A 27,893-nucleotide genomic window follows, 5' to 3' on the forward strand; every position below is an offset into this window, starting at 1 on the left:
CACAGTTTCAGGGCATGTGACTACTGCAGTTATCCTTTGTACTCTCAGAAAGTTTTAGACTGAAAACACAGTGTGTCTTTGAACATAAGTTGAAAACTGTGTGATCAAGCTGTAAATCAGCAGTCCATTTTGATTGTTGAAGTCATGGATTTATACCAGTACATCCTAGAACTCTCCACTGTGGTTATTTAATCTTCCTATGTGAAAGAAATTGCAGTGTTCCTTACAAAGCATATGTCTGAATTGGAGGGGCTTACTCTCTGAAGCTTTAGAACATTAGTAAAAAGTTTGCTCTAAGAGTATAGTGGTTCAGGTTTTAACAATGAGAGTCTTGTATATATGCTGTGAAACTTATTTGGGATGCTAAAATACATGATAGAATTTTGCATTTAATTTCTTTAACACTGATTTCAAGGGAAGTGAAATCATTACTGTGTTTTCAGGGTTATGGGGAGGGAAATCTTCTGCAAAATGCTTTTATGTTCTTAATGTAGTCTGCTGTCATGGAACATATGGGGGGAAAAATGTGTTGTGTTCTGCTGGTAGAGAAGAGTCAACATAAGCAATAAAATTCCCAGTGCTGTGCTGACGTTATCAGTGATGCTGGTACACAAAGAAGTAAATAATTATTTTCAAGCTCTGCTGGATACACATAAGGGAAAGAAATCAATGCTGGCCAAATGAAAATGTACAGAATTATTAAAGGAGAATCAGTTCCTAGTCTTTAAAGCTTATTTGGAACAGTGAAAAGTTACCATACAACCTAGAATTTAGTGTCCCTTTAAGCTTTAAATGACAGATCTAAGGTGGTACGTGGGATGTACACAGGTGGGAAGAAGTGTTGCAGTGGATTCACTTCCTGTGGAATAAGATCCTAAACTGATGTTTAGCAATTAAAGACAGACACCTTATTTTAGAATCTAGATATCTTCTTGCCTATAAGATTAAAAGTCCACCATGTATTTTATTCTAAGTAGTGCGTTGAAAATGTATTGTGTTGTAAGTTGGGATGCTTCATAAACTAACTGCTATAAAACGTAAAAAATTATGTTGCTGCTTAGATCTGTGTGTCTATTACATTTTTATTTGTCTCTGCTTGAATTAAAATACTTGTGTTTGTGGTAGACAGGAACAATTTCAAAGATTGTGACAATGAAAGATTCATCTTCCAGTGGAAGATAAAAACTAAAAACCTTGTCTGCTCCATTATGGAAATTGTGAAAGCAAGGAATGAGGCAGTGTTGCTGGTTTAGCAACAGTGGTGCTTTAGGAAGTTCTGTTAATGACAAGTGCAGTTAGGAAAGATGGTCTGTTTTCTCCTGACTGGATTTTACTCCCGTTTCAACTGCGTTGACTCAGTAAACTTCTTTTTGGTTTAGTGTAGTATAAAGGGGGACTAGAAGAACAAGGTAGTTTAAGAAAAAGAGAAAATACTAGGTATCATGCTTGCTTCAGATATCTTTATTTTTAAACTTTTTGCTGGTCATCAGTCAAGTGAAATTTGTAAATTGGAAAATGATACTATGAGAAAAGGTGTGCTTAGTAACCAAGCAAGAGAAAAAGGATGGAGTAGAGAGTATGTCAGTTAATTAAAAATGAAAAAGCACCTTTGTTTCATTTGTTTGTCCAGCAATTTCTAACCACACCAAGCTTGCTCTGCGTACTTCTGAATTTCTCCCGGCATGGATCATGTTGCTATGTCTGAGCTGTCATGGAAACTGGCTGGACCAAAGCTGGTTGAAGCATATACATGACAGCACAGGCAATCTCTCAAAAGTATCTGTCACCTTCTAAGTATTTTTTTGTTTGTTTTTAAACAAGGTAATAAGCAGTTTGGTCTTTAAAATAAAACTTTGTTTTATTTGAGAAACTCCATGCTCTGCTGGTGTTTTGGATGATGGCTGTATCAACTATTACAGCAAACCAAAATTAATTGCTTTGATTATGCATCAGTCACATGCATCATCTAATGCAACAGCAGTCAAGATATTCTTTTGCTGCTTGGCTATACACATTTCAGTATCTTAATTTGCCTGCTAAAGTTAATATGCTCATTGATTTTGGTAGTTAACTAGCAGTTTTGAGAAAGGTTGTGAAAGGAGAAAGAAACTCTATATGTTTACTACAGAGAAGTATTTTTGTTTGCATACAGTAGCTCCTCTAATTCATAGTACCGTTCAGGTATTTTCTGAAAGGAAGTGCACTTTCCTCTGAGATACCACCCTGATGAGAAGGTTTATTTTATCTTAGAAAAATGCAGGTATTTTAAGATGTAGCAGGAATGTATCATTAAAAACGAGGTTGTTTTGAAGAAAAATTATATGCTGTTGTATACCTCATAGTATGTGTAAAGAGATTTCACTGTTACTCTGCTTGCTTTGCACCACTTGATCTAGGAAGTTGCTTCTGGTTATGGAGATACTTTAAGAGTCAGAAAGAAAGGAAACTGTACATGGTGTCCTTCAAATTGACATGACAGGGCAAATGTGCCAGAAATAGGAGTGAAGGGTGGCACTGACAACCTTGCATTAACATGCTAGGGGTCACTGTATGAAGTCTGGAGGAGATTGCTGAGGTGCCAGAAATGAGAACAGCTTCTCACAGGCCTGTCCTTCAGTTAGAAGCTGCTTTCTCAGTCCATCTGTTGAGCCAAGGATGTCTTCTTACCTTTCAAATAGATTTTGTCTGTTTTCCTGCATTTCACTGACTCTTATTGCAAAATATGGTTGTACCTTTGTTGAAAATGTCATTTAGGAATGAGTAAGCTTTTCATATTTGTGTAATTCAGGAACCCGAAGTATGTTATTCTTTCTGGCAGGCTACTGAAATCCATCAAGCCCCAGTATTTGAAACCGAGTAGTTAATTTGGCACTACTTGAAGATAGTTTAGCTGTGACTGTGGTGTATCCAGAGAAAGCAGGACATTTGGGGACGGAGTAAGGAAATTTATTTGATTAAATTACATTTGATCTGAAAAGAAATATGTAGAATTTATACTTAAGATTATCCTACCCCAGTGTTACTGACAGTAACTTAAGATGGAGAGCTTTAATTAGTATTACACTGTTTTCTCTCATAGATGTGCATTTTTAATTCTGCAGAAATTCTTCAGTAATGGCAGACTTCTATGGGAAATTTGCAGCTATGCGTCATCCTGAGCTCAAATTAGAGGAGTTTGCATGGGCAAGGTTTATAGATCTTACCAAAGGAGTGTTCACAAACCATCTACTTTCAAACCTAAAAGCCAATGCTGAGACATTTGGAGTTGCTGCTGCTGTAGCTCATAAAATGCAAACCATGGCCTGCGAACCATGGTTTTTGTAAGAGCTGGAGTAGAGCATGTATGGTCTGCTGAACACATTTCATAAATCCTGGACTTGGGATCTTTTTTGGCACTAGACTGCAGAACCCTCTTTTTCTCAGCTGGTGTGGAAGCTGTTTCATTTCTGGTGTACTTGGAAAAACAGGAGCTTTTGCGATTTAATGCAAGATACAGGATTCAGCTCTTTAAGGCATTGAGTGCAGGTTGCCCCTTTTTATTTTGCGAAATTGAACAGTACTGTCCCAATAATTATTTTGATTCATATCTGATTCATCCAACTATGATACAGGATACTGAACAGCAGATTAAACTCAATACCTAAGAAAATAATGTAGTTCTGTAAGGTGGGAATGATTTGAAGTTCAAATCATAGGTTGTTTTGTGGAATATAGCTGGGTTTGGGTGGTTGTTGTGGGTTTTGGGGTTTGGTTTTCATTTGTTTGGGGTTTTTTAATTCTGTGCAAGATCTTTATTTCAGTGCATATAACCTTGTAAAAGTACTCAAGTTTAAATTCATATAGGGTAGAATAAACCAGGCTTTATGTAATTATTCTTTACTAATGATGAGGATGATTCAGAGTCCAAATTTCCTTAGAATTCCCTTTTACCGTTGCTTCTGTGGGATGGGAAAGCATAAGAATGTTACCGTGAATTGCTTTTCCTGCGAAGCAGATGTGGGATCTGACAGTTTGCCCTTATCTACAATTTGTCAGCAGGTTCTTGATTCTGCTTTTGTTTGGATTCACAAGGAACCTTTTATTAGAGAAGAGAGAGTCCTTGCTTACCTCAACCCCCTTGGGAGACTTTGGGTGGAAGAGACTGCTAAGCATTTGCATATCATTCTCCCACTATTGTTTAAAAGAGAGTTGAATTTGGATTCTCCCGAATAAGTCTGGTCTCTTACAGGAGGGGTACCAGAAAGTATGGTGTCATTTGGAGCTCTTCCTACTATGGAGCGACGAGGTCTGGGTTCTGGCTACTGTGAAACTCTTGGGTGATCTTTAACTCCTTTCATGATGGTAAAAAAGCACTTCCTTGATACTATGTTTGGGCAGAAATTCAACAAAATGGCTCTGACAAAGACTTCCTTCTATTTAGTAAACCTGTAAGAAGAGAGTATGGGGTGGAATATAATTTAGCTACCTAAAAATGTCAAATTAGAATTAGGGAATCCCAGATTCCACTGTGGAGGACTGAAGCCCTCCCCCCAACCTTGAAGAACTGATTAACTGAGGCTGCCTTTCCTACAGTATGAAGACTGCTTGCTTCTATTGTCTCCTGCAGAAACAACAGTTTACTGCTAACTGGTTTAACTATATCATGTCCTTGAACATGTTTTCCTCTAACCTCCTTTCAGGATTTGAGAAGTGCTCCACAGTGTATACAACGACATCCAGAAAATGTGACAGTAGTACTCTTTTTCTGATCAGTTTTTGTTCTTTCCATCTGTCAAACATTTGTTTTTTCTTTTCCCCCTAGTGTTACTGCAGCAAAAATGCCTGCCTTTTGTTTATGTCTTCCTACACTAGCATCATGACATCATCAATGATATTGCCAGGGGAAAAAAATATGCATAACTGTAGCTAAACCAGCTGTTCGTTAGCAACCCATCTAGTCTGCTTTCATTTCTTCTCATTAATGTATACGCAGTAGTGTTTCCTGCTTAAGAGATGTAGAAGGTTCTCAGCACAAACCATCTGCTTGGTCTGTGTCTTGGGGTAGACAAAAATGGTGGCACTTTAAAATACACTCATCCTTGGTAATGGAATTTTTTATAAGCAAAATTAATGTGAGAATCTATGAGATCCGCATCACTGGATTTAGTTGTGGGTAATTCTGGATCCTTTACTACCTATCTTTTATAATTCAGTGTAATCACAGAGACTGCGTATCAACTGTTAGAAAACCTTAATAATACATGATGCCGAGAACAATAAAGAAACAGGGAGTTTTGTCATTGGTTTGCATGACGACACAATAAAGCGCGTGAATCTGTGTTTGTCACGCTTGTCCCTTCTTCCATGCAAATCAGTGCAAAACTTCCACTGACTTCCATATGACCATAAGAATGCCAACAATGAGCAACAAGCTGTTATTTATTCTAACGAGGGAGATCTTAAATAGAATAAGTAGGTATTTCATTTGTGGAATGTTAATGAGAAAACAGTTTCTTTTTGCTGTCTTATATATTCAAAATGCTATGAATTATTCCAGAGATAATTGACTATTTCATAGAATAGCTGCATCTTTGCAATGTTAATATTATGGCTAATTATGTGTTCAGTACCAGTTTTTAGGTTGGAGAAGAGATGTCCATTTATCATCACTAGCTGGGAATTCACTCTGCAGTACGAGTTAAATTATCTCCAAATATTCCAAAATGGGTCCCTGATACTGCTAATGTACCAGTTAAATCATTAAATATTTATCTTTTTATGTAAGTTCTTTTGTAATTTTGAATTTAGATATTCACTTATTCCAGTAAAAAATGCTTAGGTAAATATTAGGTATTAATGAATATAATATATGATTTAAATTTATAATTTTGTGTTTAAAAAACCCTATAAAACCAAAACTCAGACCAAACAAACAGAACCCCACAGACAAAACCTCCCTGAGTATCACCAACTATTATCAAGAGATTAGACATCATTGTACTATATAATTTGTCATTTGGATTTGAGACTAATCCTTGCTCAAATGGCCAATTCTTATTCACCTAAGTAGTCTCACTGAAACCAGCAAAACTAATTTTATGGCCAAAGATTGCAGGATAATGCCCTTAACTGATGAGACCAATTTAAGAAGGGGCTGCTTTTTAGGAACAATTTTTCATTCAGAAGCTCGTCCTCTACGTAAAGAATAAACACTGACAGAAAAAGTGTTGGCAAAATATTACCTCTTTAGAATATTAATTTCAGTGTGCTCTGTGTGTGGAGCGATGCAGACAATGCACAGGTTTTGCCACTCCCCGCAAGAAAAAATTGCTTTTAACAATTCTCTTGAATTTCTGCTTGAACCGGTGTTACAATGGAAGTAATAAAAATTTTTTAAAAGTTGAGGGGCTTTCTATAACGACTGCTGTCTTAATGAGGTAAAGAAGCTTTAGAATTTGTTATTCCTTCCTCATAGTAGACCTCAGCTGATAAAAATATCCATAGCCGGTGAAATCAGTGGCATGCCTGGCTTTCTCAGACAAAACTCCCATGTGATCACCCAGGCAGGCTCAGTGAGCCTGAAGCTGCTCAGCAAGCAGTAGGTAATGAGTCTTTGTGCAGAGCGAAGCTCTTGTGGCTGAACAATAAAGCATATGGTACCAGCAATAAAACACAGTGCTGGGAAATTTAAGAAGATTCTCCGGGAACTAGGAAGACAGTGAATATGTCAAACGTTATAAAATGATGATCAATCTGGTTTGGTTCCTAATTAATAAAAACAGTGCATGGATTGGAAAAACAACAGTTTGAACAGGTCAGTTGTTTTATAGATTCTTCACACACTTCAGTATTCTAAATATAAGTGGTGTTTTTGCTATTTCCTTATTATTACTAAAGCCAGGGGTTTTTTTTGCGTTTTGTAAGGTGGGTTTGTAAGGATGCACATCAATGTGATACCAAACTAAATAAATTGTGTAAGTTCTGTAATCAGATTCATTGTAAAAATGTTTTTATTAGTATTCCTATACAATTCAAACTTCAATTGTGCATGAAAAACTGGATAGCAAGTAAAATTAAATTTATGCTGGATGGATCATTTACCAATATCATAAAATATTTAGTAACAACAATCTATTATTCTGCTATATATTCGAGACTAATTCTTTCTCAGTAGGAGATTTGTAGTGTCTGTGTTTGGTTAAAAATAATGCAACATGGGAGCATACCTAACAGTGCACTTACATTTGGGTTTTTTTCTCCACGTTTTTCTTGGATAATTTTGAAAGTGGTGTTTTGTGTTATTTTTAATGCAATTTTATACAGGCAGGAATGATACATTATAACCCGTTGCATTTATTTCACTCTGATATTAATGCAGAGTATGTTATTTTTCAAGCAAGTACTTGCTTCTCATAGTAGTTCTTAGTTAATTATACATATTATTTTTTAAAAACTGCCCCCCCAAGATTTTAGTGGCCTGTGCTTGTCTTGCAGAGGATAGACATTTCTCTGTTATAATCACAGAGAAATCAACCATGTAAAAGTTTTTATCCATAAATCTTTTTATAGTAGTAAATCATGAGCTGGCAATGCCTCAAAGAAATAGATCTGTTGATTTTTTTTTTTTTTTGAGAATGTTTCAGCGGTAGTGAGATTGGTCCCTTGAAAAGAGATTGGGGAAATAAAGAAATGAAAACCAAAATGTAGAGAACAAGATGTCATTTTCATGCGAACTTCTGATTTCAGTTGAGAAATGATGGTTATAAATACCCATCTGAGTAGTTGCAGAACCTTTATTTTGCTCCTGTGCGAATGTGGGTGGGAGATGCCGGTGGAGCCCCAGGCCCCGGGCAGCTGCTGGGGGTTTGCCCGGGACTGCTGTGAATGCTGATGAGCGGGCACTGCCCGCCCGCCCGCCCGCCGCGGCGCTGCGCTGCGCTCGCCTTATACCCGTACCCTTCCACTATTGTGTCTGTGCGCGATGCTAATTCACGTGGGCGAGCTGAGCCGCGCCGGGCATAAAGGAGAGCCCTGGCTTGCCGCCGCCCGCCCTGCCCTCCTTCCTTAAGCACGGGGAGGGAAGGAGAAGGAAGTCCGGGCTCTGCCTGCGCAGCCGGGAGGCCTCCCTGGAAACGGCCGCGGCGGCCGGGCCGGCTTTCGGGCGGGGGCGCCGCCGCCGGGGGCGGGGGGGTGTGGGGGGCGTCCGCGGCCCCGGCCGCGCTGCGGCGGGCGGGGGCTGCGCGGGGCGGGGGCGCGACCGCGGCCGCCCGGGCGGGCCGCCATCCCCGGGGCCGCCCCAGCGTGCCGTGCGGCGGGGCGGGACCGTGTCGCTGAAGGGGCGGGGCGGGCGCGGCGGGGGCCGTTCCGGTGCCGGCGCTGCCTCCAGGTACGGGGGCGCGCGGGACCGAGGGCGGCGGCGCGGCGGCTCCTCGGCGCCGGGGCGGCGGGAGGGCTCGCTCGGCTCGGGCTCTCCGGGCAGCGGCGCTGGGCGAGGCGGGAGCCGCCCTGGCACATCCCTGGGGCGGCCCCTGTTCGGTGGGGGCTGCTGAGCCCGCGCCCTGCCGCGTGCAGGGCCGCGGCGCGCCTCGACGCGCGGAATTTCCCAGTTCTAAATCCCGGTAACACCGGGGTGAAGGGGCTTCGCAGTCGCCGTGTTAAAACATTTCTCCTGTAAAAAGTAACGCTCCATCAGAAAACGGATACCGTTTGGCATCTCTGAAAGCGGGCTCGTTCGTGTTTTAGACAATAGATTTGAAAGCGTGGGTTAAAGTATTTGTTTCATCACGCTTCTCGTGTGCAGCTTGCGATTTGTTTAACGGAGAACACTGGTAAAATTATAGTAACACCGACAGTCTTTACCGCCAGATCGGATGAGAGACACGGAACGTGTCACTCCACGCTCATTTAAATGGAGAAAATAAAGCAGCCTAGAGTCACGCAGTTATCATATAATTACCATGTTTGTCTAAAATGAGTACAGCAGATTTAAAATTTAGATTTATGAGGCAGTTAGCTACTTACAGTAAGTACATACATAGATACAATTAACAATGTGCACTAAAATAACAATAGGAACATCCCTACAGAACAGCATTCCCACCGTTACAGCGGAATCACAACTTTGCACTGCACCTGCCTTTTCCATATAGGCACGCAGGAAACAAATAACCAAACTTTTTTCTTGCAGATCAGACACTTAACGTTCTAAAGAGCTCCCTGTATTAAGTTATTTAAAGAACTTTAAATAAAAAAGTATGAAGAATTTGTGAAGCAAACAGGTGTTCTGTGTTGCTGCCAAGTTATGGTAATTCTGAAATAGACTCCCCCACCCCCCGTCAAAACTCTGTTGAAACTATGGTTTATATAAACATTTTGTGCTGCAGTTCAAATGCTGTATGTGGAGCTTCTTTAAGCATCATAAATAGAACCGAATCTTTCTGCATGCGTCACACGTTTGGGAGACAGAGGCATGATTCTGATCTCCTGTATTACTGAAGGTCAGTGTGAATTCTACTAGTTTAATTTACTTCTAGATCTGAGAAGCCCGAGTCTGGTTTGTAATGTTTTGGTTTGAGCATCCACAGCATTTATTGTGTTTCTTAGAGTTTCAGTCTTGTTTATTGGAAAGAGGAATTTGCTTTTGTTGAAAAACACGTTGATTTGGACAGATGCAATAGTGAAATACTAAAGTGTAAGTTTAACATTAATAGAAGACATAAGCCATGGTTTAGGGTATGTAAGGGTAAATATTTGGAAATTCTTTCCAAAGCTTAAATATTTTCCCTGAAATAGCAACAGATGATTCTGCCATTTAAAATTCTTACTTACTCTTAGAAAGGTACTTCTGGTAACTGAACCTTGAAGTTTAGGGTTTTTTTCCCCCTGAACAAGCAGATGGAAGGTCAGGCTGAAGTGAGGCAGGTGTAATCTGTTGCAAGATTGGTAAAGCTGTCTGAAAGAGAAATTTACGTGTAGTCTGTCAATATCTCTTTGTCCTTGCTCTGAACTATTTATGATGCTGAGAAAAATGGGATTATAAATGTGCCATCCCCTCACATCTTTCAAATAATGTAATTTGAAGTCCCACTGGTGAGTTTTGATCACTGTTGCTTCATTGCTCTCTTGTAGGTTTTTGTGACCCTGAAAAAGGGATTGAATGTAGATAAAAGACAGATATGACTCATCTACAAATGCACACAAGCTAAAAATATTTACTAGGTTAAAACAGCTCTGGGAGAGATAGCATGGCTTTAATTTCTCCATCTCTCCACAAATATGCATGCATTATTTTAATGAAACTTGTGAGACATGGGACTTGTGAGCAATTGCTAACAAAAAGATCTGGAAAATTGTGAGCTTTTTCCTCTTTCAGATTTACATATAATTATCTTCAACAACTCCCCTGCCTCTAGTCTTATCCCCCACCCTCCAAAAAAGTTTGCATTTCTAGAACATCTGCTTCAGTTCTCCATCACTTTATATCTTTTTTTTTCCACAAGGAAATAGGGAAAAGAAACATAAATGTGTATCACCGTAAAAATTTGGTGGAAAATCTGCTTTAAATTGTCTAAAAGTGAAATTAGGAGTAAAAGGAAGATAAGATGTCTGAGTTTTTCAGGGTTTTGTAGGTTTAAATGCAAAAATATAAGTAAGGATACTTCTTAAAACAACATCAAAATGCATTGGACCACTTGCATTTAGGCTTTCAGATGAAAAAGCACTACTTCATAAATAATTTCATTAAATATTTAACTTGATGTCCTGAACTTGATGTCCTGATTCAGTTTGAGGCTGGTTAGTATCCTGCTCTTTTATAAGCAATAAGGATTTGCATATTTATTTTATTGTCTAGGGTGAAGTAGGAAATATGGGCTATGTGGTTTGGAACCTGACCCTCATCAGTCTGAGGGATGTGGGCAGGAACTAGAACATCATTTACTGATCGTAACTTCACCATCCCATGTAGTCCTTGGATTTTGATGAGGAAATGCAATTGAGTGATTCGGTTATGTAGGGTCAGGCTTCGGGGTAAATAAGCCTCTGTGGTGGTTGTAGCTTTCATTAACACGCTGCCCCTTCTAGGAATAGCGAGAGGAATTTGGGGTCGTGCTACTTTTATTTATTTCATACTGGTAAATCATTTCTATGCATGCCTATAAATAAGTCATGCTTTTTGTCTGTGCTGCAAATCGGGAGAAATTGGTCTGTATTGAGCTCTGTGCTGCTGCAGCTATTCTGGTGTCAGTACCAGAGCTAGCTGGTCCAAAGCTGGCCTGGGGATCTGTAGCACCCTGCCCTAAAAGCACTGTCTGCTTAGAGCCGCAGGAACTCGGCACCTGCTGTCGCATGACCACACGAGGAGCTGTGGAAGACAGGCAGCACCGGGGTTTATGTTTCCGTGTTGGGGGTCGCAGCTGGGGAAGAGGGCTGCTTTTTCACACCCATCTCCCTGGGCTGCCTGAGTGTGCTGGCCAGGGCTCCTCCAGTGCCCGTGGGCATCTCTCACCTGAGGAGCAGCTGGCTGGTACTTCTGGGAGGATGAAATAGGCTGACATTGCGGGGGATTCAGGAGGAGGTTGGGTTTTTTGAATAGGGATCTGAATTTGATAATGAAGTTCTCAGTGATTTAAAATCTATTATAATTGGACAGTCTCCTAATAATGTAGCATTAATATGTTAAAAAAGTAAGATGGATTGCAGATGTTTTCACTTGTACTTCTAAGTGATAGCAATCTCTAGTAATGCCATTTGTGTGGGGGTGAAAGGGTAAACAAATGTTGAAAGCCAGAAAATGTATTTATTCATTGTTTTTAGTGTGGACAACAAATGATAGCACTGCTTACTTCCAACATGAACTGTAGCAGCTGAGCAGGCTATTTTCAAGCAAACGTTTCTGTATTCAAGTATTTTATTATGGGGGGGAGGGAGAGCCCATGACTCTGGAGGGACATGGAGTGCTTGCAGAGCTGCCATTGTTTGCTGTCTTGTAGTACCAGAGTCTTTATTGAACCATTCACTTTCAGAGTAGCTCAAGGTTTAACTTTGTAGCTTTCAATTAAGTTGCTCAGCTGTTTACCATTATGCCCTCCTCACCCACTCTTATTTCTAAACAAACGTCTTTTAACGATAAAATGGGAAAGTGAAAATTGCAGAGTATTAACCTTCTCATCTCAGCTCCCCTGGAAACGACAGGAGAATCAGAGATTTGATAAAGCAAAATGTCATAAAATATATCAAATAAAAAAGAATACCTCAGGTTGAAAGTGTAAGCCACGTACCTTCACAGCAGTGCTTTTCAGGAGAGCGTAGGGCAGATAATTAATTTTGTCCCAGCAGAATCCTCTGGCTGAGATGTCATTGAATGGTCATAAGGTGCTCACAAGTCAGGCAGTGCTATGGGAATGGACTAGCTGCTTAGTTGCTGTTCATCACTGTCTCGGTGACAAGAGTGCCTTGGGAATTGGATGGGTACATGCTTATTATTAGACCTGCAGCTCTTCTGTCAGCCTTCTGGAAGAATTTTCAGCTTTGAATTATAAAGTGAACTGAAATGGATTTTTAGACATACTTATTATGATGCCAAGTCACTACAGCCATAAACTCCAGATTTTACACAAAAAGTGAAAAGAGGCAACATTCAATTTGAACATAGTCAGGATCTAATTTTAGGTCAGTCTTACTGTGGTCTGTAGCTTTACACATTCATGTTGTGATAACACCCTTTCTTCATGTGCTTTTGTGTCAAGTATACAAAGGTACACACACACAAGTGAGTACCTATGTGTACTTTTTGCTGGACAAAAGTATGAAGTCACCAGTGGAAAGATTGGCTGTAATTGAATATAACCTTTAAAAATCCTACCTTTCTGAGGTTGTCAGTTATTGAAATTACTGAAAGACTATTGGCTTACAGAGAAATGTTTTAGTTTATTGATTACACATGTTTTGTCTCTCTTCATAAAAATCAACCATCTCATTCCATGACGCTCTGGTCACAAAATTTGGGAACTTGAAATCCTAGTGTAGCTAATCTTTTTGAGTGATTTCTTAAGGAAATTAGGCTTATGCAGTTATGCTTTCTATATGTCTATCATATTGTTTGATATGTCTATCAAATTTTCCTTATATTTTGTTAACATTACCTCATTTCAGCTGAGCTTGAAAGAGAAGTAGTATATCTTCAAGTATTGTGCAATTGGGTGGTGGATGGCAAAGAGAGAGATTGTTACTTCACCCCAGTGAAAAAAAAATTTGCACAAGGGCTAAAGCCCTGATTATCAAAGTAACCACATAGAGGAATGCTGAAACACTGTGACACTGGGGAAGAGCATCAGTGAACCAGACCCTCTACTGTGCCTCAGGTCATCCATCCGGTCATCCATCCAAAAGAGGCAAATCCATAAAGTTCCACTGGTTTCTCAGAATTATTTTTTGTAAACTTGAATATAAATTCTACTTGTATTTTCAAGCTGATAATTAAGTAGCTTATTTATAACTTGTGCTGTTCTTAGAAGAGGTGAATTGTCAACACTCCACATACGTGTCAGTAGCAGGATGAATCTTACGAGTTGTTGTATTGTATAAATTCACTGTCTCCTGCATTCAGTAATTCGTTGTGCATGTTAGGATGGGGGGTTTTTTTGGTGGATTTCTCCTATCAGTGTTGTTGAAGAAATATTATTGCTAGAAATCTCTAGGGTTTTTTAAATAAACATGTTGGTTTTCCTTGTTGAATAGATACACCATGTATGTGAAAAGTCAAAAAGGAAAATAATAGAAACAAATATTAATTCTACCTCTTTTATTTTTAAGTGTGATTTTTTATGGGCCTTATTGCCTATTTAGGGCTGTCTTTGGTGTGCATTAAACTTGCAGATTGTAACATTATATGCTGGTTGTGCATTGTCCTTGATTTAGATAGAAAGATTGAATTATTATAGCCATAAAGCTATTTTTGAATATAGTAGTTTCAAAACATCACAGCCTTCCAGTAGATATTAATAATTTATGTTTCCCAGTACGAATAGTTTTATTGACTGTTCTCCAGGGAGAAAGATGCACTTAAACATCTTTTTACTAATTTTGGCTTCAATTGAGGCTAAGCCTTGAATGAAGTCATGATTTTACTCCCATGCCATGGAGCTACATTTGTTTCATTGCTAGCAATTGAATGTTGGCTCCTGCAGACCAAAATGGGTTTTGTTTATAGGGGCCTGTTTCATACACTCTTCCTCAGATACTTCTGCTAAAGAAAATAATAGGTTTTCTGGTATTTTTTAGCTGCTCTTCAGTTTTTACCATTTTCTTTCAGCTTCCAGTAGAAAAAAGCCAGAGTAACCTCTCCAAGAAGTGTTTTTTGGGTTACCAATGCCAATCTGTCACTAAGTTGCTACTAATAGCTGTGCTAAATATTTATTCAGTGTCTTAAAAATGCATACAGCCCTGTGAGGGTATTAGAGAATTGGGTTAATGATGGTCTTTCTAATTTTAACATTTATTACAATGATAAAAACAAGATGTTATGTGAGATTTTTATACTTCCAGTGTTTAAAAAAAGAAAAAGAAAATAAAAAGCCCATCAACCCAAAATCTTTTGATTGGTTGCTTCTAAGTTGTCAGATGCAAAGAATCAAGCTCATACCATAAGTTTGAAATGACTTGTTACTGAAGTTGGAAGAACATGATCTGACTACTATAGTACCAGGGGCTCCACACCAGTTTCCGTGTCCTCCTTCACTGAAAACCTGGGGGCTCCTGGAGCTCCCAGGTCTGTGTCTTTACTTGCATAGGCATAGGAGAAGGTGTTTCTGCAGCTGTGCCTTTTCTTGGGTAGATGTGACAAGACAAAGGCATCGGGTTGGACAAAATCATCTGCCAAGCTGGAATCTGAATGCTGAATTAAGGAGAGGAAAGTTGAAGCAGTCTCCATTAGGGAACGTGCTGAGCATGCCTATTGTATAACGCTGCAGCAAGACTAAAACGCAAATGGCTGCTGGCTCTGCACAGGCAGTTCTTTACTATCTCAGGATTTGGTGCATAATAAGCTGAGACCATTTTTCATGCTGCCTATATGATGAATTTTTATTAACAGTATTTCTTAAGGCATATTAAACTTCTATATTAAATGTGTATACATAATTAAATTCTACCAGTGTATGACAAAAGAAAACCTGTGTTAGAAGAGCAACAAAATTTGCAGAGCTAAGCAATGAATAAGTGGCAAATAGCTTAAGTTTTGCTATCATATGACCTTTTATTTGTTTTGATATCCAAAGCAATGTATATCTACTTCTGAGATGCCCGTTGAAGCTAAGAATGTATTTCACAGGGGTACTGCAAATGGTGTAACTGTATTAGGGCAGCATTCTGCTTCACAAATTACTTCTGCTGAGAAGCTGGGTGTATTAGTACAACTGATCTGCTTTGCTGATTGTACTGGCTTGTTCAAAGTGAGCTGAGCTATGCAAATCCTTAGCTATATGTTCAGATATGTAGCATAGATGAACATCTGATGCATGGTAACATTCAGCTTTGAGGATACCCATATTTTTTTTATATCTGCTTTGTTTACCTTCTCCTTTATAACTGGCCTCCAGTGATCATAACAGTGCTTGGCTTTGCTATTTCATTTGTATTTCTCTTCCAACAGTGAAGGAAACTTGAAACAGTATTTTTGGCTTAGAGTCCAACTTCTGTAGGAAAGGAATTTTTTTACAAACTTCCACTTCAATCCCTTCTCATCTTTTTACCTCTCTCCAGTTCTACATCATCCATTGTGCTGTTATTCAGTCTGTATTGTCATTCTCAAAAACTGACTAATTTAGGTAAATTTTAATGTGTTTAAGCACATCTTTGACATTTGAGAAATGCCTCTACTAAAAGTTTCAAGTATTTTCTGTTTAAGTTCATGGGAGCGAGAGTGCTTTTCAACTACTGTAGTTGTAAGGTTTTTTAAAATTATCATTATTTTTTAACACAGATAAAACAGTTTATGTCTTTTCACTTTTTAAATATTTTTGCCAAGTTTAAACATATATGAAGGTACATATGAAACTTGCAAAGGAGATGGATGAGAGAAAATGCATAAAAAGTGAGAGAACAAGAGCGCGCTTTTCATGTTCCCCTTTCCAGAAGAATGTATTTAGAGGTCAGAAGAGCCAGCATAATTGATTCCTGCCAGAGGCAGTATGAATTTATATCTTTACCCTTGACTTGACTTTTAGCCTATATTTATTTAGCCATTTAAATTGTTGTAGCCATTTCTTTTGACCATCCCCTTGGCAGTCTCATTGTTGACACTTTCACTTCACTTCCTCTGCATTTGAAGTCATAATGGCTGGAAATATTTTTGAAAGAAAGTGTGTAGGCTACAACTAGATAGTGTCTCACTCTAATTCCAAGTGTTAATACTTTCTTGGTTAAAGCAAGCATTGTGTAGTGTAAGGTATATTTCCTCATAGGAAAGTTCTGACTAAATATTTACGTTGTAATTGTGACACTGTTAGCTATCATATGCAAGCTTAATGTTTTAAAGATGTAATTAAGGGTGTTAAGAGAGACAAGTTGATTTTAAGGTGGCCGAAAGATAAATTAAAGGAATCCAATTGCCTTTATTGAATGGGGGAGGGATTAATGTTCAGCAAAAGAATTTTGAAAATGAACAGGACAAGCTATCATTCCCCCCGAGATCCTGTTATTTAATACATCTGCTTTGTTTTTCAGACATTTCCTTTTAAAGTGTTTTAGAATCGATCCGAATCCCATTGTGTTTGAAGACAAAGCAAAATTACAGTGCCAGCAGAGGTCGTTTACTGATGCAGAGGTCCAGTAACTTACTGTAGGGAGAAGCATGTGTTTCCTAGCAGTGTCAAGATGGCTGTAAAATACCCTGTCCTTCCAGTGTCTCTCTAATCAGAAATACTTTTTTGCTTGTAGTAATGATAGGCTGTGGTCATTGAGAACTGCAGGTCTTTTCCTTCTGAGTAAGGTTTTGGGATTAGTCCCTAAATCACATCCCCTTAATGAAATGAGAAGCAAGGCAATTAGAGGTTAGATGCTTGAGAGTTAAATGTTTTAATCCCTAACATCCAGGTGGTTTCCCTTCAGTGTGGAAGCTCAGTTCAGCTCTTTGCTATCAAGGCTCCCTGTGCTCGCTCCTGGAGACAGGTGCATAAACCTTCCCTCTCAAGAACAGATCTTAGGTCACTTCTTAAAACATCTTTCTTGTAAAGATCTGCTGCTCAATGGGTTTCCTGTAATTTACACAGTAGTTTAATAGGTAAGGAACTCACCAGCATGCTAGAGACCTGAATCTGTTGTTCAGTAATTGGTGTCTCTTAGCTATAGCTTAGCAGAGGCACCCTAGGCCTTCACTTAGGTGGAGACCATTTCTCTGTATAGAAATTAAAGCCAAGATTCGTAGTCCAAAGAGAGTGTGCACAGGTAGCATGATAAGTGCTGTACTGTATTTACCAGCCTTTGGGTACATAACAGTCACTCCTGGGTTTGGGCCTGGCCCTGCCTTTCTGTCCCTCTTCCTTCTCAGCATGTTCTGCATTCATATTCCGTTTTCCTTTTGTTCTTAGGCACCTTGCTTGGAAGAACACAAAGTTCAGGCTCCCAGGGAGACCTGGACATGAAGTTATTCAGGCATCTCAAATCTCTTAACTTCTGGGTATATGCAGAAGCAGCCTTTATGCTAGGAGAACTTCAAAGTGAGACCCTAAAAAAGCTCACTTCCCTTTGAAGAAGACAGTTTGGTGACAGATGGTCAGAGCCTTCTAGGAAAGGGGTTTTGATCTGAGGACTGGTCAAAGACAAGGGCATTGGAGTCATTTAAAAGTTGCTGGTTTCTCAATTGAAAGCAGCTGTTTCTCGGTCAACAGGCAGTAATCAAGCATTTGTATGCCCCTGTGCCCTTGCAGGGGGTAGATGGAGCAGGTGTAACTGGGATGTGGCAATGTGTACCTGTCAAGATTGTACATGGCTCCCCCTGCTTTTGTTTTCTGCCCCTAGGGAATCTGGCACCAGTTCCCAGAGCAGGTTCAAGACGGCTGTATCAGGGATCACTGCTCCCTGTATGTTGCTCTCAAGAGCTGGATACCTTCTGATGGGAATTCATGCCTTGTTTTGGGAATCATTAACTCAGAATTGGGAAGAATCTGTTCAAATAGTAACCAAATGCACAAGTGTTCTCAGACCTGCCCACTTTTTTGCTCACTTTCTCATCCTGTTCTGGCCAATGAACACTTTAGTTACCACATTAAAAGTGGAATAGTGTCAGCAAGGGGCTATGCTGTTTTGGGGAGTTCCCCAGTAGCAGGCAGGCTGTTGCAGGTTGCACAGCTGTGAGATTGAGAGCACAGGCAGTAACATGCCAGGTGTGTTCCAGCAGCAGTCAGACAGACTCCTCAGCTTTGGGGTGAGTAACTCAATGCTGCTGTTACATTTGTGTCTCCATCGCCATTCTCCCTTGGCACTCGCCCCCAAGTATAAAGGCATTTCCTAATTCCGTACAGGATCAGCATATGCACTGCACCTCCCTTGTAATATAATAGCTATTGGTGATTGAAATGGAAATATCACCATAAAACAGCAAGAAGACCTCAGTGACTTCTCTTCAGCTATTTCCTCTTTGTGGGGAGCACCTGTACATGTGGAGTTCTATCTAGTACAGCGTGCTACTAGACACTGATGCATTTCTGCTGCTCTTTACTGTCCAAAATACTGTAAAGATTGAAACTGCTGTGATTTTGAAGGGTCTGTGGCTATAGTTTTGGGAGATGTGTTTTGTTGGGTTTCTTTCCCCCCAGTAAACTAATATGAAACTTGTTGCCTCAGGAGAGCAAGTCAAATGAATTTATAAGAGGCTGTGCACTGTCATATAGCAACATTTCAGCCTTATGCTTAGGGGAAATTGACTGCAAGGATGAGGAAGCAGAGTCATGTATCTGCAGTGGTTGTGGCTGGATTTCTCATCCCATTGCTTTCCGCTGAAGCATTAAATACTGACTACTGCTGGAGACAGGATATTAAACTTGGTGCAATCATGTATGTGCTTCTCAGAGCTTTTGCTTCCGAGAGGTGAATGAACTCCCTTATTATAAAATTTCTGTTCTTGTAATTAAATAATACCATAAAAATGTTGTATAGTGTATCCGTAATTTCTAGTTTTGACTTACAATGGCAAGTTTAAACCTGTCCATAACTCCCTCCTGCAGTGCTTAGGACTGGCAGACAATATAAAATGCTTTGTCAGCAAAGCAAAACAAGTAATTAGAACTAACTTTCTGCTGCACTGGAATGGAACCATGGTATTCTTGCCAACTCAGACCCAGGCTTTCCTATAGACAGACTTCAGTGTTTCCTGAATTACAATTTGAATTAGTTCTACAGACTCTGTAATTTGGTAAACCTATCGATTTTAACTTTTTTTTTTTTGGTAGCTCTCAGCTTTATATACTCACCATTATCCTGTTCTAGCTTCATATCAGGCCAGAAGTTGGTTGCAAACCTCTTCACACTGTCACTTTGTGTTTTTCAGGAACGAAGCTGGTGTTGGGGCTTGAAGGGAGCTATAGGATGCATAGGAGACATTGAATCTACTTGGTACTAGACTAAGTGTGAGCAAAGATACCAGAGGATCTACTGAAGTGCAGTGCTTACAGCTTCAGAACATAGATACGTCACTGAGACTGCCTCTGTGTTAATTAAAAAGATAAAAAAGATGCAGTCTAAGGACAGCAATCTGGCTTCTGCTGCCAAGTGGCAGGGTATGATTCTTGTCCACAGTGGCTGTCAGCCCTCTGCCAAAACCTGGGTGCTCTCATCCAGCCTGCCTGCTGGGAATGGTTCTGGCACCTGCTTCATCCTGCATTACCCAGGAGTGTGCAAGGTGACCTGGGCCAAAACTCTGAAATGTGCTAATTGTTAAACAGTATGGCCGGTACTGGAGTCTGTGCCTTAATCTTGTCGTCTTTACTAGTAGTAGTACATTTAGCCCAGCATATGTTAGCTTTCTGACAGATTTGTTGTTTTTTTAAACATATAAACATTGTTTGGAAGGGGGCTTTGAAGGTTATCTAGTCCAGCTTCCTGGATGGAGCAGAATGCAGCTGCCTTGGAATTAATGAGTCCTAAAGGTAGCAACAGGGATTAACAAGGTTCTGTTTCAGTGAGGAATGTAAATTTCTTTTTTTTTCATGCTCTGAGTGGGATTTAGCAGAACCCTGTGGTAAGTCCATAGTGCTAGGTGGTGTGTCCTCAGCAAGTCTAGCATGTCATCAAGCCTAGACAAACTTTCCCTGGATAAGCATCAGCACTGCTTGCCTCTGCAGTGCCGCAGGCGGCCTGGTGGCAGCTGCGTGTCCTCTGAGCATGTTCCAGCTGTACTTGACCTCTCCTCAGTTGGTTAAGGGTACACTTTCTCCTTAATTGTGTGCAATTCGTGTTACATTTCTACCTCTGCTGCTAAATTTCTGCTTGAATGCTTTGCTTTATAATCTTCTACTCAACCTCAGGAATATATTTGGCATCTAATTTCTTAATGTGTGAAGGAGAAAGCTTGGGAGGCAATTGATGTCTCAGACTGGAGTGGGGAATTTCTGAATTCCAGGCATTTATTGAGCACTAAATTGGTACATGGTCTTTGTGACTTCATTGTCTTTTGTCTGTCCATAATACTAGAATTATCAGATGGATTTCTTATATGTGTGGTGTGACCACTGATTAGATCACATTGAACATAGGGAACTGTGGTGTTCAGGATGATTTCTTCTTATTTAATTTCATCTATGATTGTGAACATTCCTTCTTCCTGTGGCAGCCAAGGGACGGCCCGAGTGAGTGCATTTGAAGAGAAAATCCCATTTTTTCCTTGTTTGAAATTTCACAACATAACCTAAAAATTTAGGATGCTGTTGACATCGAAATGGGAAAAAATATTCCCAGAAAGCTCTCTCTTACACATTACTGTAGTGAAATAACCATCTTCATACGTGTCAAGTTAGAGTGTGACTTATGATGGCTTTTTCTTTCCTATGGCTTCACTGTCTCCTAATTAATTATATTTAATTTCATACTAAATGGTTATTCAAGAATAGAAGTGGCAACTTACTCATATGTCTAAGTAAAAATTACTTTGGAGGTTATGACTGCATATTCTGCAGATGGATGTTTCAGTGCCTCATTGCCTCTGTTCTGTTACAGGTGCATGTGACAGCATTGCAGCAATGAGTGGAATTTTAAAGAGGAAGTTTGAAGAAGTTGATGGCTCCTCACCTTGTTCCTCTGTGCGGGAATCAGATGATGACATTTCTAGCAGTGAAAGTGCTGACAGTGGTGATAGTGTCAATCCATCCACTTCTAATCACTTTACCCGTAAGTACTAAAGTTGGTGTGTCTAAAGAATTCTTCTTGTTCCTCAGAATAAAAAAATATTATGGTTAGATAAATATGGTGGTTTTAAATTGAACGGATGATAAAATGGAGTGAGTCTCTGTGGTATTCAGTTTGTGACTTGCTCAAAATGACTTGGCAAACTTGCACCCTTTTGCCTTCTTTTTAACTGCATAAAACTCTTTGTCATTGTAAAAATGTGAAGTCACTTGGAAGCCCCTGTCTGTTTTCTTTTTGAATTGTGTAGCTGTTTGTAGTTAACGTTGGGAGTTGTGCTTAAGATATTTCAAAAAGGTACTGTAGGGAAGATACTTTAGGTAAATTTGTTTATTTTTCTTAGATAAGTGTAGTGCAGCTGTTAGCTATCTCCAGTATTGTATTGGTGAGAGTTCTCCAAAGAAAATAATAAGCTTTCTTTATTTAGAATCAAGGAACATTGTGTATGGGACACATTATGGCAGTTGTTTGTATTCTTCACATAGGGGAAGGTATCTCTGTACTGGGCAATGGTTTTGTGTGTAGGTAAGAATTTGGTTTTAAGAAAGCAAAGTGCTACATGTGCAGCATATATATATAGGAAGGATGAATTTACAGTTTATATTTGTAGTTTATGGTATTTGTCTTAGGTGGTTATACTGTTTTAAATGTGAATTGCATGTTTTAAAAAGCAGGGGTTTGCCTCCTTCAACTCTGTTGCATGTAGATCTCTCCACTGGAGTTAGTGGCTATAAAGCTGTTTTCTTAAAATTGTGGTCCAGGAGGTAGGTGAGGCTCCTCATCGCCACCCACATACAATGTCATCCTTGCAACTGTGTGGTTTAGGTTGTGCCTGGAAATCATGTCTGTAGCATGTGATGTGGATGTTCTTTGATTTGTCTATCTGAGGGTCCGAATCTTCTCCGCTGCAGTATGGAACACTCCTGTGCAAAGGGTTACACAGGCACAACTTTTCAAGTACATTTACATGTAACAGTCTTGATGTGGTGTATTATAATTTAGTTGCAGTACTAGTAGGGGACCTATTTTATTGAAATGCCACAAAGGAGTAAGTGACCCAGTAAATCTCTCTGCTAGTATTAAGAAATGACAGTATTGTCTGCATGCTGATCTTCTAATTTTCGCATCTGTTTAAGGACTTAGGTGATTATTCATCACAGACCTGAATCGGTCCTTTTACGTCAGTCATTGCCACCTACATAGAAGACAGCAATTTTACTGTGAATACACAGCTAATACAAAGAAGCCTTGTATCACAGGAGAAACTTGGAAGTTGTAATACATGCATGTAACAGTAAGCTTTCATTGTAGTTGACACAATAAATAATTTAGTTTTTTAATAGTCTGTGAGAGAAACCATAGCATTTCAGTGTTATGATTAATGATCCATATAACTGAGATATCTGTGGCCAGAGTAATAAATGTTTATCTGTGCGTGCACTCACACACACACACATACATAGAAGTTGTACATGCTATATATTTTTAAATACACATACATACATAGTTGACAATATGGAAATAGAAAAAGCAAATTGTTTACATGTGCATTGATACTATTTTTTAGAAAGTATTGTCTTTAATATAGATGTAGCAGCCTAAATTCCAATAAATCAATACACAGTAATCCCAGTATTATATAAGGCTGGTTTGGGAAGAGAAGAATTGAACAAGTGGGCTTGGTGCTACATTTGAACAGGCAAATCGCAAGGTCCTCAAGGAAAAGACTTTAGGAGACTAGTTTCTATGCTACTGGAACATGGCATCTTTCAGTGTCTAACATTCTGCTTTGCTCTTACTGCAATGCAGTGTACTTGCAGGAGCTTGATAAAGGTGATAATCTTTTATTGGTAAGAAAACAGAGGATGTTGATGCTCAGATGAAGTACAGAACGGAAAGGTGGTTTTATCCCTACCTAATTACTTGCATCTTGCATCCCGCCTCTCTTCCGGTGCACATCATTATTTTTTAGCTTTACTAAGGACACTCCATGTTGCACCTGATGGGGAAGTCAGATTTTGTTAATTTATTGTTAAAGTGCTGCAAGTGAGATTTTTGTACCACCTGCTTTTTTATTATTAAAGCATATCAGTTACTTATGTTTACACAATCAACAACTACCAGTTGAACAGTGTTAGAAAAACCACTTAGCTAGCCTCAGGCACATCTGCTATATAGAAGAGCAAATCTGCACTAAAAAGCTGGGTCTTAGTGATAATGTACAATAGTATATATGTTAATATGTGTTTGCAATAAAAATTAATCATTTTATATTTAAATCAGTTTATATTTAAAAGGAGTAAAGATACTTGACAAATGGTGCAAGATGTTTTTAACTTGATAACTGTCTGCCTCTAGAAAAAACAGGTTTTAGTTGAGATTAAATTCTTATTTTGTTTATTCTTCTCACATCTTCTTGAGTCTTTGTGTGCTTTGATTCTGAAAAGAAGTTTTTAATTGGACAATCAGTGAAATTTTTACATGCACAGGATCCGTTTTCATTTTGGTTTGTATCAGTAGGTTGACATTAGTTGTGTATTTGATGTTGGATGCCCTTCAGAGCAGGAGCACTTTTCTTTGTATGTATTGAGATTTTTTTTTTAACTTCTAGATTTTTTTTAAACAGTGTTATTTGAAAAACACATTTTGAGTTCTAGGAAGTGATAAAAAATTAACTGATCCTACTGAAGTATTTGGCCCTGTCTTGTCAAGGCAGAATTTGTGGAAATTGTCAATGTTCATATCTCATGAACACGGGTGACTTACAGAGCTACTAAGTGATGCTCACTTGAAAACTACATGAAGATGTGTTGTACAATAACAAAACTGTTAGCAGTGTACAATAAAAGGTGTTTTGTTCATTCTTAAAACACATAAATCTCCCAGAATAAAAGATAGGAGCTTTCCTGTGTTGAATATTTGAGTCTGTACTTTAAGGGCATATGGAAATTTCTGCGAGACAAGTAAGCAGACTGGTAAGAGCCACATTGCTTGCCTCTGTTAACATGCCTGAGTACCTCCTTGATGGGGGTTATCCTTCTAAGCCGTATCCTGACAGTTTGTACCATTTTGTTTTCTATTTTGTGTATCCTGTGTACCATCTTCCTTCCAGTCCATTTTCATATAAGTAAATCTGAAGTTCAGTATAAACGCTTGTTTACTGACTGGAAATGTGGGTGTTGTCGGTGACCTGTAGTTAGTTCTTTAACTGAACTTTTAAAAAATGCCTGATGTGGCCCCCTGAGTCTTATTTTTTCTTTCTAATTGACCTGACAAAGAGAATTTTTTAATCACTTGTAGCTACAACTCTTTCGGTGCTTCAGCAAGCAGGCAGTTTGTGTATAAATCTATCTAGAATAGCTGATGCATCTCAGTATTTACACAGCCCTTGAAACAATATGTATTGGGTCAGACAAACAAGACTATCCTGCTCCATTACTCTTGAGGTCAGTTTAATATGCCAGCTAAATGAGGCACGCAGCTGCTGTGGATCATTCAGGTGGGGCAGAGCCAGGGGGAGATGACTTTGATCTCAGTAATTAACCCTGTAGGGTGATGGCAGAAAATACATGACAGAGATGTCCCTCAGTGCTATGCGTTGTGACTACTACACAGGGATAAGTACAGAGTTTCTTTAACAGTTTATCCATTTAAACAAATCAAGACAGCAACTACAAAAAATCCCTATCCTAAGATACAGACATCTTTTCTGAGTCAGGAAATTAAATTACAGTCATAAAGCATAGACAGCTGTTACCAAGTTCATACACCACCCCCACCCCACCCAAAACCCCTCGTATTTTCTTGGTCAAATATGTGTATATATACCTCTGCACATTTTAAAATCTCTTACCAAATGTTGACAGAGTGCCTTCAATACCATTGGCAGATACAATCCCTACTATATTTTTTACTTACTTTTTTCAGTCTATTGAGGTCATTTCAGTTTGATTCAGCAGACCATTAGTCACACCACAGAATTACCTTAATGGATGCGAAAGCATGTTACTAACCAGTCCATGTACTTGTCCCATTTCACTGCCCTTCCTCCATATCAGAAAGAGGGGTGTTCATCTTCAAGCAGCAGTCCAAGCAAGCATATAGAGTATTAATCAGGACTGAGAGTATTTGTTCCCTTTTTCCTTAGAAGTACATGGAATACAGGGTGGGAGCACACCCAATGCCATTTCAGCTCCTTTAAATTGCCCTGTTGAGCTAGGGCACCTCGATGCTGTGTTTCATCAGTCCCACAGCAAGTTGTCTCTGGAACTGCCGTTCAGGATGTCAGTACAACGCCCTGACAGCTGCAGCAATTGTGTATGCTGAGGGATGCTGGGTTCCATGCTCTAGCTCTGGGGGATTCTTCCTGCTTTGTGGAGGTACCTGCCCCTAAAGCCTCGATCTATTTTTCTGGTAAAGAAATATATCCAAGTTTAAGTTGCAGAATTGCATGCAACTGAAAGACCTGAGAAGACCTCATCGAGTCCTGTCTTTGAAATTTGGTGCTGGTAAAAACTCACCATACCATATTAATCACAGATGCATCTCTTAAGAAACATGCTTTGAGGAGCTGCTGCTTTTTTCTGCCATTTCAACTTAAGTGTAGTGTAGCTGGAACTTCCAGTGTAATGCCTTTATTGCAGAGGCTTCTCTTCTTCACCTTCAGAGGCAGGTGAAATATTCCAACACCAGCTCATCTGGTAAGGTGATCTTTACCAACAGGAGGTAGAACCATCGCACAGTCTAGTTGATATCCTCCATCAGTTATCTGTATCTTGCCATTACCATTATCACTATCATTAGCAAGGTTATCCTGCAGCCAGCTGTAATCATAGCTCCTGTCATTCTGCTAATTCAGGTACTGTTAAGAGTACTGGATGCCTTAGGTTCATTATGAATGAAGCTGGTCAGTAATGGTTCTGAGAAAACCATTCTCTAAAATGCTCTCACCATCTTTTGATTTTACCATTAAAGAGGAATTTGAAAATACAAATAAATCCCCATTGCACTTCTTTGAATATGCCCTGAAAAATACTGTTTGAATATTAGAGTTGCTAATGTATTGAGACTGCTTCATCTATGTGGCCATGCAGAAATTGGAAGAAGATACCCTTTGAAATCCTCAGGAAGATCTGGATTCTCTTAAATTATCTTTATGTGAAGGAGAACATACTAGTTGGTGTGAGGTCAGCAGCACAAGGCATTACCTGAGCTTTGAGCTTAAGCTGTGTGTTTAATTGCTGGTTAATGATAGAAATCTTAATGAGTTAGAAGTGGTGATGCTGGCTTATTATAGGAAAACACTTAGAAGGTGTAGCTAAATGCAGGCATTCTTTTTTTACAGCCTCTTGCAATTACTCACGTTGCCTGCATCCAGGCTTGGAATTTCCTTGTTAATAAGGAATACATTCTTCTCATAATTTGTGACTCACATTATGAAATGCAAACAGGTTGAGAGTTTCTCATTTTTCACTTTAAAATAAGTCAGTTTACTGGGGCAGTAAAAAACAACAAATGCAAAGAAATTCAGTGACATGTAGCGCAATGTCTTTGCTTAAATGCTCATACAGAATGACAGGGCAGGGTATGCCATGACAGGATCTTGCCTGCTGACTTTCAGCTGGGATAACAACGATTGTAGAGGGAATTCTAAAAAAATGTAAAGAGGGGTTAGGAGGCAGGCTCCCACTGTTTTTTAGAAGGTTTTGTGCAACTAACTCTATATTTTTGAAAAGTTCTCTCCTATAAATCAGTGTGTTTCATATACTATATAAACAGAGGGACAATTTTTGCATTACATGATGTTTTTGTTGGCTTAGATTACATACAGCAAAATTTTTTTGTTGAAGATGTTCATGACATACACAAAATATGTTAGCAAATGCAAAGTCACAGACGGCTGAATGGGTAGTTGTAGTTGTATCAAATGGCTATTCATAGAAGTTCCCCATAAGATGAGACAAAGTGTCTTAAGAGAGTTCAGCAAATACAGTTGTCATGCACGGGTGTTCCTGCAAGGATCCGTGGTAGCGGCTTTCTTCCTCACACTGTTCAAAGCTGGGGCCAAGGTCAGAAATAATCATCTACAAAACAGCAGCTGGCATTTAGAGTAAATGGTGAGGCAGAGAGCAGTTAACCGCCTCCACTTCTCCCTGCAGGCTGATTATATTTGCAGAATGGAGAAACTGGACTAGTATGATGAATGTCATAGAAAAGCATTCTGGAGATAGAGGGTGTTGAGGAAGTAAACTTAAAGTTTTCACTGAAATTTTAGCAGTAAAATTCCAGCTTTTAGCATGCATCCCAAGAATTTAACATTTCTGTGAGATTTTAGACAGAACTCTGACACTGAGGTAAAACATTTAACTAAAGAACAAATGCAAAACCTCTCCTACTCAAGTCAAACTTGTCTGTGAGCTAGTATTTTTCAAAAACCTTTTCAAATGTGACATAAATAAATTTAGCTTTAGGCAAGCATTCCCATCAAGCCTCTCCTGTGAGGCGAATTTAGCTTTGGTTTT

General features: G+C 39.2%; 1 protein-coding gene across 7 annotated transcripts in view; it reads left to right on the forward strand.

Annotated features, from left to right (window-relative positions):
* Positions 1 to 27,893, forward strand: part of CSRNP3 (cysteine and serine rich nuclear protein 3) — a 111,884-nt gene that overhangs the window by 57,261 nt on the left and 26,730 nt on the right. For 4 of the 7 annotated variants that reach the window (XR_012633949.1, XM_074910633.1, XM_074910632.1 and 1 more), the window contains one exon: positions 21,187 to 21,357. Coding sequence is in view for 6 of the 7 variants with exons in the window: in XM_074910633.1 (XP_074766734.1) it covers positions 21,187 to 21,357 (171 nt within the window). In the remaining variant the exon portion in view is untranslated. Of the gene's footprint in view, positions 1 to 6,419; positions 6,794 to 9,438; positions 9,477 to 19,684; positions 19,752 to 21,186; positions 21,358 to 27,893 lie in introns of those variants that run through there. The other 3 variants (XM_074910636.1, XM_074910635.1, XM_074910634.1) reach the window with 3 other exon arrangements.

The sequence above is a fragment of the Athene noctua genome, chromosome 7 (assembly GCF_965140245.1).
Source record: "Athene noctua chromosome 7, bAthNoc1.hap1.1, whole genome shotgun sequence".
NCBI classification, from domain to species: domain Eukaryota; kingdom Metazoa; phylum Chordata; class Aves; order Strigiformes; family Strigidae; genus Athene; species Athene noctua.